The sequence below is a fragment of the Quercus lobata genome, chromosome 4 (assembly GCF_001633185.2).
Source record: "Quercus lobata isolate SW786 chromosome 4, ValleyOak3.0 Primary Assembly, whole genome shotgun sequence".
NCBI classification, from domain to species: domain Eukaryota; kingdom Viridiplantae; phylum Streptophyta; class Magnoliopsida; order Fagales; family Fagaceae; genus Quercus; species Quercus lobata.
Window position 1 is genome coordinate 42268481 of NC_044907.1, and position 12156 is coordinate 42280636.

The window sequence follows — 12156 nt, forward strand, 5'->3', positions numbered from 1 at the left end:
CACCAATTTTAATATTAAATTTTTTAGTTAAAAAGATATTACCAGGCAAAGATAGGTCACTAAGCATCATGAAGGTGTGCTTTGCATTGAACCTTCACTTAATAAAACAGCGATCCCAACTCCAGAGTCGTATTGATCTTTGACTTGAATTAGAACTGCTTTTGGAAAATTAAGCGTCACTGCTTACACATAACAACCCAGGTGTTAACGTGAGCTTTTATAACTAACACTTTACGGCCATATGCGAATCCCAATTTTACGAGTGTATTTGAGATTAAGTCCAAATCTCATAGGGAGCGGCTCCACCCCCACTCTCACATAGGTGAAATTTTGTCAAGGGTGCTCTTGTAATTCTGACACCCCACTTATACGAGCTACAAATTTCATTAAGATTTTTTACTCAACCTCTCCACATTACATGATAAATGCACTTACATCATAGGGATGAACAATTAATTTTTTTTTTTTTACAAAATAAATAATTAAAAAAAATATATAATGCATTTCTTATGACCATCGTATGATTCGTTTTTCCCATTGAACCCAATTCTTAGGATCTCTGGTCTTTGGGTTGGGTATCCTCATACATGGTTCATGAATCTATGGACTTTAGTCCCATCCCCCTCGATGTATTTCAGACTCTATCTTTTGCCAAAGCCTTGGTAAATGGATTTGACAAATTATTCCAATCAACATCACTAAAAGCTTCAATCACAGCAGGATACTTTTTATAAAATAAGCCATAACTTTTGGTACCAACTAAATATCTAATGATTCGCTTAATAGCTAGCCAATGATCCTTACTAGGCTTGCTAGTAAACCTGCTAAGCACTCTTACTGCATATGTAATGTCAGGTTTAGTACAATTTGTAGCATAACGCAAACGACCAATGATGCTAGTATAATTCTTTTGATTAAAAATCTCATCATCATTATTCACAGGAAATAAATGAATACTAGAATCAAAAGGAGTAACTACACTTTTGTGATTTTGTGATCATGAAAATTATATTTTCTCAACATAATGTGATTGATCAAGAACTATTCCATCACATGTTTTTGTAATTTTCATGCCCAAAATAAAATTAGCCTCACCATAAGATCTTTCATATCAAAATGGCTTTTAAGCATATTTTTTGTCTCATTTATAACATGCATATTTGAGCCAAAAATCAACATATCATCCACATAAAGGCTAATAATAACATGTAAATTATTCCATGATTGAGAATAAATACATTTATCACATTCATTTGATTTATAACCATTCACAATCATGTAGGAATCAAAATTTTCATGCCACTGTTTAGGTGCTTGTTTTAAGCCATATAGGGATTTCGTTAGCTTACATACCTTACTTTCTTGTCCAGGCTCTATAAAGCCTTTGGGTTGGTCTATATAAATCTCTTCCTCTAGGTCCCCATTTAGAAAAACAATTTTTACATCCATTTGATGATTTTTCAAATCAAAAATTGCAGCAATAGCAATTAGCAATCTAATAGATGCAATTCTTGTTACCGGAGAAAATGTATCAAAGAAATCAAGATCAGCTTTTTGTTTAAAGCCTTTTGCAACAAGTCTAGTTTTAAACTTATCTATTGATCCATCCGGTTTCAACTTTTTTTCTAAGGACCCATTTACAACCTATGGTCTTACAACCCGATGGAAGATCTACTAATTTCCAAGTTGTATTAGAAATTAGATATTCCATCTCATCATTTACAACCTCTTTCCAAAATATAGCATTAGGTGACGTTAAAGCCTCTTTTAAATTTTGGGGATTTTTCTCAATGTTAAAGATATAATAATCAGGACCAAAATTCTTTTCAACTCTAGCTCTTTTACTTCTTCTAAGTTCCATTTCAAAATTTTCTTGATTTTGTAAATGAGAAGTAGAAGAACTAGGTTGTGACAAAATATATTCTTCACCCCCACTATTTTTCAATTTAAAAGGAAAATTTTCTTCATGATAAATTGCATCTCTATATTCAAAATTATTTTGTTTTCAAGATCAAAAAATCTATAAGCTGCACTATTAATCGCATAACCAAGAAAAGCATAGGTAGTAGCTCTTGTACCTAATTTAGGTATTTTAGGATGAGTAAGCCTTACATAAGTAAGACAACCTCATACTCTCAAATATTTCAAATTTGGCTTATGTCCTTTCCACACCTCAAATGATGCGGTATGTGACTTTTTATATGGCACCCTATTCAAAACATGACATGTAGTTAAAATAACTTCACCCCAAAAATATAAAGGTGCACCAGATTCAATTAACATGGCATTTGTTAACTCAATTAGAGTTTTATTTTTTCTTTCAGTCACACCATTAGAAGCAGGTGAATATGGTGCAGTAGTTTCATGGACAATTCTCAAAAACTGAACAAATGAGTTGAATGCACTTGATTCATACTCACGACTTCTATCACTTCTTATTCTTTTTATTTTTCTATCGAATTGATTTTCATCTTCTTTTATAAAATTTTGAAAATTTTGAAAATTAGCACTTTTACTTTTCAACAAATAAACAATTGTATGTTTTGAGAAATCATCAATAAAAGTGATAATATATCTATTTCTTCTACAAATTAAAATTGCCTCAAATTCACATAAATTAGAGTGAATTAACTCAAGCAATTCGGTATTTCTTACAACATTTTTATAAGGCCTTTTTGTAATCTTAGCTTGACTAAAAGTTTCACATTTTTCAAAATCTTTGATAGTCTTGGAATTAATCCTAAATTACTCATGATTCCCACATATCTACTATTTATATGACACAAACTAGCATGCCAAAAATTAATAGAAGAAAGCATACAAACCGAATTGGTAGATACTTTATTATTCTCATCATTTAACTTAAACATTCCATCACAAGCATAACCCTTGCTCACAAATAATCATTTTTTAGTGATTACATAATTATCAGATTCCATAGTTTGCTTGAAGCCAGCCTTGTTAAGTAAAAAGCTTGACATCAAATTCTTTCTCATGGACGGAGTATAAAGTACATCTTTCAATATTAGCACACGTTCAAAAGTGAATTTCAAATTGATCTCACCACTCCCAAGAACCTTGGTTTTGCTAGAGTCACCAAGCATAATTGTTTTTTCTTCTTCAAATGGAGTGTACAACTTCAACCAATCTTTGTCATAATAGACATGCCTTTTAGCACTAGAATCTGCCCACCACCCTTCAACATATTGCACTATATTGATGTTTGTAATCATAGCCATTAAAGTCTCTACAGTTATGTTAGCCTGTGGAACAGATTCACGTTTCTGAAATTCACAAAATCGAGCAATATGCCCACTCTTGCCACATACAAAACAAGATTTATTAAATTGATCTTGTGAAGGGGGTCCTTGATTCTTATTATAATTTTTATTCGGGTTTCCCTTTTCTTGAGGTCTATTATTATTTTTAAAGGCTCTCTTTTTAGGCTTCAATTGACCATTTCTAGGAAAATGATTTTTGAGCTTATTATTATTGGTTGAAATAAGGTTTACCTTTATGGTGGAATTACCATTGCACTCTTGTGTCATGAGTGCATCTTGTCCTCTAGCCTCCTCCTCCACACAGATGCATGTGATCAAAGTCTCCAAGGATGTCTCATTTTTTTTGTGCCACACAATATAAAATTAAACACATTACAATTAGGACGATTATTGGTTTATATAACATGTGTGTGAGATATAAGATGAATTAGTGAAAATAACACAATATAAAAGTGAACACATTACAATTAGGGCAATTATTGGTTTATATTTATTGTTCATGTAAATTGTACACATCTACATGAATTGTGTACAATATTATACACTTTTATGTAAAATATAAATTTCACATGAATAGTTAGATATAAAGTATAAACTAATCATTTTCCTTATAATTATTAGATTATTTTAACATATATATCAATCCATTCAATTCTTTTTTTCTAATTTTAATTATTGTGCCAATAACTAGGGAGATGAAGGGTCAAAATAATACTAAAATCAAATTCTCTTTCCTGTTTTCTCTCAATTTTTGAAGGAGGAAAAAATTTAATGGGCCCAAGAAGCATGGTTTTAAAAATCAATACGGTGAAAGAACCGGAAAAGGGACTGATTACCAATTTTCTAGTTGAACTGGGGTTCGACCAGTGGTCAAATCATTAGCATCATAAATAATTTAATTAATAATTTTAAATTATATAAATAAAAATATAATAAATTTTTTACTAATAATATGTAGGTAAAAATATTTTTTTTAAAAATTATGTGAGATTTCACATCTTATATTTAGAAAATAAAAATAGAAAAAAATAAAGGGACAATCTCACTTTTAGTCCCTACATTTTGAACTTTTTCCATTTTGGTCCTTACATTTTATTTTTTCCACTTTTAGTCCCTAAAACCAATTAGCGCGTCTCATTTTAGTCCTTTCCGACATCTAACTAGCAGAAAAGGCTGACGTGGCAGCCGGAGCGAATAAAAAAATAATATAAAATGCCAGTCAACATTTAATTTTTTTAAAAATAATTTATAAATTTTAACTAAATAAAAAAATTAAAAACAGAATTAAAAACAAGAACACAAAGAACACAAAAAAAAAACCCATAACCAAACACAAACTCAAATTTAAAAACACAAAAAAGAAGAAGAAGAAGGAATTCAAAATCCCAAAATGGCAGAACACAGGAGCATAGACCCAAAAAAATCATTAACCCAGAACAGCTTCCAGCTCATCCATCTCCGACGACGACGAAGAGTACGACGTCGGATCATGTTCCTCGCTGAACAGCTTCTTTAGTGGAATCCGAAGACACCGTACATCCTCATCTTCTTCTTCTTCTTCTCTGTTCTTCAAATCCTGGCCGTCGGTCATTTGTTGACTTTTGGTGGGGTTCTGATCAGACAGAAGGTCGCGATTGAACACCGGGAAAACCGGACCGATCTGACCGTCCAACACGACCACGTGGTCCTCGTCTTTACGAACGGACACGAACTCGAACTCCTCGTTTTCCTCGAACGCTTCCTCACCATCGTGATCACGATGATCAAACTCGCGGGTCACTTTAGCGGCTACGTCCACGAGTTTATCAGAAGAGTAGCTATTGAAGCTTGGACACACCGAAAGTTCCCAACTTTCTTCTTGCATTTGAACCCTCTTTCACACCCTTCCTCTTCTTCTTATTAAGCTTTTTTTCTGGGTTAATAAATAGGGGGATTAGTATTTTGTTTCTGTGTGAATAGTTGTGATGGTTGGTTCTGGGTTTGTGTTTGAGTTGGGTTTGGAATAGAGAGAGAGAGAGAGAGAGAGAGAGAGAGACGAAGGTTTGAGAATGTATGATTTTTTTGGGTCTATGCTCCTGTGTTCTGCCATTTTGGGATTTTGAATTCCTTCTTTTGCTTCTTTTTTGTGTTTTTAAATTTGAGTTTGTGTTTGGTTCTGGGTTTTTTTTTGTGTTCTTGTTTTTAATTCTGTTTTTAATTTTTTTATTTAGTTAAAATTTATAAATTATTTTTAAAAAAATTAAATGTTGACTGGCATTTTATATTATTTTTTTATTCGCTCCGGCTGCCACGTCAGCCTTTTCTGCTAGTTAGATGCCGGAAAGGACTAAAATGAGACGCGCTAATTGGTTTTAGGGACTAAAAGTGGAAAAAATAAAATGTAAGGACCAAAATGGAAAAAGTTCAAAATGTAGGGACTAAAAGTGAGATTGTCCCAAAAATAAATACATAACATTTAGTGACACTTTTCGTTTAAATTTAATTAATTTTTCTTGGAATGGACAATCACATTTGTTTAATTGTAATCATTAAAATAATAAAAATTATATATATATATATATATATAATGAATTAGTTAATGTTATATAAAAATTAAGTAACTTTTTAAGTTTATTCATTGAATTAACTAAAACTAATATTTTTTTAATCATAATTATCACAAAAAGGAATAGTAAAAAAAAGGCTAATTTGACGTGACTTTAATCAATTAGTCGTATAATATAATTTTTTTTGTAGTTGTACAACATACAACATGTAAGTAAAACAAAAACTAAAAGTAAAGCCGTATTAAAAGAAAATCAAAAGCATGTGGTTCTCTTTGATTCTAACTTAAAAACTAAAAAAAAAGATTTGGCTCTCATTGTTTTGTTGTGTATACAGCTAGCAAAGCATAGTTTTTAAAAATATAGGGGCTGTTTGATTGTGTTGTTTTTTTTTTTTTTTTTTTTTGAAAATGGCGCTGGCTTTCATTCATTTAACTGAGAATAGTCATGGTACAATGCATTAAGAGCTAGTGGAGGGGCCCCCTCCATCCAAAACATATCTTCTTCTATGTGTTTAGCATACCGAGCCATAACGTGCGCCACTGAGTTTGCTTCCCTGTTAACACGGCTGAATCTTACCCATCTAAGTCCATGCGCCAGCCATTGAATATCTTGGATAATGTGGCCAAGACGTGACTGGGCTGCCGTAGAAGACGTGATAGCTTGTATGATCGCAGCGTTGTCTCCTTCCACAATCAACTCTGTGAAACCTGCATCGATGGCAAACTCCATAGCCTTTCTGCATGCTAGAATCTCAGCCTCTTCACTGTCATTAACGGGAGGACCTCTTGCGGACATTGAAGCCATCACCTCTCCCTTTTCGTTGCGAATGATCGCCCCAGCTCCTGAGCAGTTCAAGTCCGCAAAAATCGCGCCGTCGAAGTTAAGCTTTAGAGCTGGATACAGAGGAGGTTGCCAGGCTCTCTCAGTTGCACCAGATGGACCCGTTGGAGCTTGAAGATGTTCTTGTGATTGATGGAACTCATTCAAGAACTCCCTAGCCCTTTTATTTAACCCCCTCGGATCCTTCACTTTCCCCCCATGCGCCACCTCATTCCTCTGGTTCCAAATCATCCAAGATTGAACTAGGAATAACTTAAACTCTGCTGAGGACAGCCTATTCGTCATCTCATGGAATAATTCAAGTATATCCAGCTGGCCTTGACCACTTTTTTGTAGTTTTACCACACACCCCGCCCATACATCCTTTGCAACTGCACATTCCCATATGGCATGGACCCCTGTTTCAGGCACCCCAGAGCAGAGCATACAACCATCTTCCTCTATAATTTTCATTCGCACCAAATTTTCCCGTGTAGGCAATATATCTTGGCAAGCTCTCCAGCTAAACAATTTGATCTTATTAGGCACATTAGTTTTCCACAGTGTTGTCCAAATTTTGCCACCAACTGGTCCTGTGGAAGTCTCTGCTACTTGTTCATTTTTCTGGATTTGTCTCGCCACGTGATAACCGGATTTAACCGAGTACACTCCCTGTTTGTTGTGTTGCCATACTACTGCATCCAAAGTGTGTCTGTGACTCAGCGGTATTCTTAGAATAGCATCAGCATCCTCCTTGTGAAACTTTTCAGTGATTAGCTCTCTTCTCCACCATTTCAGGTCCGGGTCTATAAGCTCTGAGACACGCCATTCCCACTCCTCCTCGCCTGGTGGGTGAATCACCCTATTTGTTGGGTGATTTGGGATCCACCTATCTGATAGGACTCTGATATTTGAGCCATCCCCAACTCTCCAGTAGCACCCCTTTAACAGGATTGGTTTGGCTGCCATAATGCTCTTCCACACATAGGAAGAGGCTAGTGACTCAGAGGCGTCCAAGAAGTGACTCCGTGGAAAGTATTTGGCTTTGAAACACCTTGCCATTAACGATTCTTGCTCCTGTATTAACCTCCACCCTTGTTTTGCCAACATGGCAAGGTTGAAAGTCCTAAGGTCTCGGAAACCCATCCCTCCCATCCATTTGGCTTCTGTTAATTTACTCCAGCTCTTCCAATGTATTTTTCTCTCATCCCCCACCTGCCCCCACCAGAATTTTGCACACATTGAGTCCAATTCATCACACAGCTTCTTGGGTAATTGAAACACCCCCATGGAATACGTAGGAATAGATTGTGTTGTTTAAACAATAGTTTTTATTGTTTAAACAACACAACATGTATTTTCACAACACTTTTTTATCGACACGTATTTCTACAATACTTAAACTACGTTACTATAATAATATTACCAAACGGGCCCTAGGTTTAATTGGTTCAGTTGTTTTGTAACTTTTGTTTGTTAATCTTTCTCTCCCTCTTTCCGAAGTAGACACTCATTTCAAGAAATTTAAGCAATACCATGTAAATCTCACACTCTATGTGAAGATCTATGTTTCCACACATGGTTTGGAATCTGGGTTGCTTCAAGAGGCTAACCTCTGATGCCATACTTTACTTTAGTTATTACAGACGCAAATTTGAGAGCTTTTTCAGCAAAGCACACTTCTCTATAGATACGTTTCACTGATTTAGCAAAATTAGTGCAACCATGCTGTTCCCGGTTTTTTCGATTGAACCACCGGTCATTGGTTTTATCCGATTTTTCCTTTGTTTTTAGTTTTTCTAAATAACCAGATTGGATTAGTGTTCAATTCTTGATTGAACCAGTTGAACTGACCCGTTCGGTTTGGTCCGGTTTTTAAACCATGCCAAGAAGACTATGCTCCCAACCCTATTTTCTTTCTACCAAAACCAAAATCTCTTTCTTAGCAAATGGTGGAAAATTTGAATCAGTCTCCCCCCTTTCCCTTCTCCCGTTTTTCATCCCATCTAAAGTCTTCAGAATACCAAACTCCCATTTTTCATCCTACCTAAAATCTCCAAAATGCCAAACGTACTAAAAGAATATTCTGTCTTTCTTTTCTTACTCTAAGTGGCGGGGCACACAGCTTGCCTTGGACAAGAAAACAATCTCTATTTATTCTCTTCAAAAAGAACTGCAGAAGGCTCACTTTTTGAGCTGAAATTCACACCACCCACACTTTTACTTATATATGTGCAACAAGTCATCTTCTCCTTCTTTTTTTTTTTTTTTTGGAAGTAGAAATAGAAAGCTTGAGGTGACACAAACCTTCCAATGAGTTTACCAAGCTGGTTCTAGTGGAAATAGAAAGTTAAGGTGACATTACTCTAGCGGCGGTCACCAATTCAATGCAAAATTAACACCTTATTTAGTCATAAATTACCAAGAAATTAAAACATGATCATTTCTTTCGCAAAAAATTGTACAACTCAAAAAGCTTAAGCACGTTGCCAAAATTTTTTGTACATTATATGGGTTGCTAGCTAGTTAGTTTAAATTTGGTAATATCAGTTGACTTAATTAGTAAAGTTTTTTGTTATTGAATAAAAGATATATGGTCAATTATATCATGGAACAAACATCATATATTAAAATTTAATAATTTCTATTGAAATTTTTTGGTAATATAAAATCAGGTTAAATTTGGATCTTTTATCCAAAATAATAATAATAATTCGGATCTTGTAAGATCTATTGTATTTACGTAGCTTTTTTTTATATTCTAATTAGACATAGTTACTCTGTATAAATCATATATAATAAAGGACAAATGACGACAATATTTTAAATTGTAAAATAAAGGTCGAATATTCAATTTAAACTTTTCTTTGTTTAATTATTTGTCACCTGTATCGCTTATGCAAGCACTTACGCAAAGTTTTTTTTTTGCTGAGGTTTCACGAGCGACGTTTAAACTTTTTGACCTTTCCACACCCTTATTTTAGTTTAGTTTAGACCAGAGTTAACGTTTCTAACTTTTGTATTACCATTCTTGCCTACTTTTTAATTATTCTTCGTTTTTTTTATTCTTATTATCGAGTTAAAATATTAATCAATTTGTGATATAAACCAAGTTTAAAACCCAAATCTTTGATTTAATTTCCAAAAATTTTAGCAATTGAGCTCATAGAAACTCACTCAAATTTTACATACCTATGCTTACGTCTCTTCTTACGCTAATAGTGTGTGTATATATATATATATATATACACAATATGTATCTGTCCCCAAAACAAAACAAAACCAAAAGCAATAGTCCCCCAAAGAGCAGGAAATTGAGAATGGAAGCTACAGACAATACTATTAGCGTCTTAATGCTCCCATGGTTAGCCCATGGCCATATATCACCCTTTCTAGAGCTAGCCAAGAAGCTCACAACTAGAAACATTCATATTTATTTTTGTACTACACCTATAAACCTTGGCCCGATCAAACAACAACTATCTAAAAAGTATTCGCTTTCAATAGAATTTGTGGAACTCCATCTTCCATCCTTACCTGAGCTTCCACCACACCACCACACAACCAATGGCTTGCCACCCCATATCATGCCCACACTCAAAAAGGCCATGGACATGGCTAGCCCAAACATCACCACCATTTTAAAGCAACTAAAGCCTGATTTGGTTATTTATGATTTTCTTCAGATATTGGCACCATCACTAGCTCAGTCACAAAATATTCCAGCCGTTGAGTTCATGGTCATGAGTGCTACAATGACATCTTTTTTTTTGCACCTTGCCAACAACCCTGGTGTTGAATATCCTTCTCCAGAAATTTATCTTCAGGATTATGAGGTTGGTAAGTTCGCAGATGATAGTGAAGATGGGGATCGAATGCTAGAATGCTTCCAACAATCTTCTGAAATCGTTTTGATCAAAACTTTTCGAGAAATCGAGGCGAAGCATATTGATTATCTCTCTGTTTTAGCGAAGAAGAAGATTGTACCGGTCGGTCCACTTGTTCAAGACCCCGTTGAAGAAGATGAGAAAAAGGAAATCATAGAGTGGCTTAATGACAAGGAACCATCATCAGCTGTGTTTGTTTCGTTTGGCAGCGAGTTTTTTTTGTCAAAGGAGGAAATGCAAGAGATAGCTTATGGGCTAGAGCTCAGCATGGTACCCTTCATATGGGTAGTGAGATTCCCTCGAGGTGAGAAAGTCAATCTTCAAATGGCACTTCCAAAAGGTTTTCTTGATAGGATTGGAGATAGGGGAATGGTTGTAGAGGGATGGGCACCACAAAAAACGATTTTAAAGCACTCTAGCATTGGTGGGTTTGTGAGTCATTGTGGATGGAGTTCTGTGATGGAGAGCATGACGTTTGGGGTTCCAATTATAGCCATGCCAATGCATCTTGATCAGCCAGTGAATGCTAGGCTGGTGGAGGCGTTAGGTGCAGGTGTAGAAGTGAAGAGAGACACGAAAGGGAGGCTTGAAAGAGAAGAGGTGGCAAAGGTGATTAGGAAGGTACTTTTGGAGAAAACTACAAAGAGGAAGGCAAAATAATTGAAGGAGAACATCGAAAATAAGGGAGATGATGAGATTGATGGAGTGGTGCAGGAGCTGCTACGACTTTGCAGCAAATTAAAAGAATAAGCAATGGTAGGAAATCGTAGCACACAAACAATATTTCTGCGCAGTTAAATTTCCAGAACCTCGCACCATCCTTTGCTAGTTGTTCCTTTGTTTGGTTTACTAGACTTTGCTTTATCTTCTGTTGTTTTTTCTGTTTCAGTTATGACAATCACCTCCCCCCCCCTTTCTTTTTTTTTAGAAGAATTGATAGTAGACTTTATTAATACAAAATCATGTTATACAATTGGGAAGAGAAAGAGGGACATTCTTTTAACTAAATAATTACCTTCTCATTCCCTTTTGCAACACTAACCAAATCTAGAGTAGCACGATTACATCGTAAAGAAATACTAAAAAAAAGAAATAAATCAAAACTATCACACAAAAATATAATGTCTTCAAAAGTCCAAACTACTGCCAGAGAACAAATCCACTCTTCAAAGTTTTTGGATGCCCATAGAACTTGTAAGGCGCCAAACAACACCCTCTTGATTTACTAAGGTATCGGTGTGATATGGATATATATATATATATATATTTTTTTTTTTTTTGGTTTTTGTTTTTGTTTTTTTGGGAACTTGGGGACCTTCTTTTATGCCAAAACAACGAAATCTGTCACTGCTTGCGGAACCTGTATGCTTGTATGGTATTGTAACTCTAATATTGGTAGACAATTAATTGACCACTTACCATTTTTATTTCACTATCCAATTGATTTACACATTGTCTTTTTGACTTCTTTGAGTATCCACAATTGTCTATTTGAATATCTCTTCTATATTTTGCCATAAATATATATGTTCACTAATAGTAATAGGTCATAATGAGGAATTAAAATTATATTTTTTAAGAATAAGTGATTTAATTAATTATGGTATTATATAACCGGCCCAT

The 12156-nt window shown here is 34.7% G+C and overlaps 1 protein-coding gene across 1 annotated transcript; it reads left to right on the forward strand.

Moving 5' to 3' along the window:
* Window positions 1-9993: 9993 nt before the first annotated feature.
* On the forward strand, window positions 9994-11360 carry LOC115987946 (beta-D-glucosyl crocetin beta-1,6-glucosyltransferase-like). The gene has a single exon (XM_031111555.1). The coding sequence runs from the start codon at window positions 10000-10002 to the stop codon at window positions 11191-11193; it is 1194 nt and encodes a 397-aa protein (XP_030967415.1). The 5' UTR covers window positions 9994-9999; the 3' UTR covers window positions 11194-11360.
* The last annotated feature ends 796 nt before the right edge of the window (window positions 11361-12156 follow it).

What these genes read in the sequence shown, in the direction of transcription:
- LOC115987946 (XM_031111555.1), top strand. Translation starts at nt 10,000, where the DNA reads ATGCTCCCATGGTTAGCCCATGGCCATATATCACCCTTTCTAGAGCTA.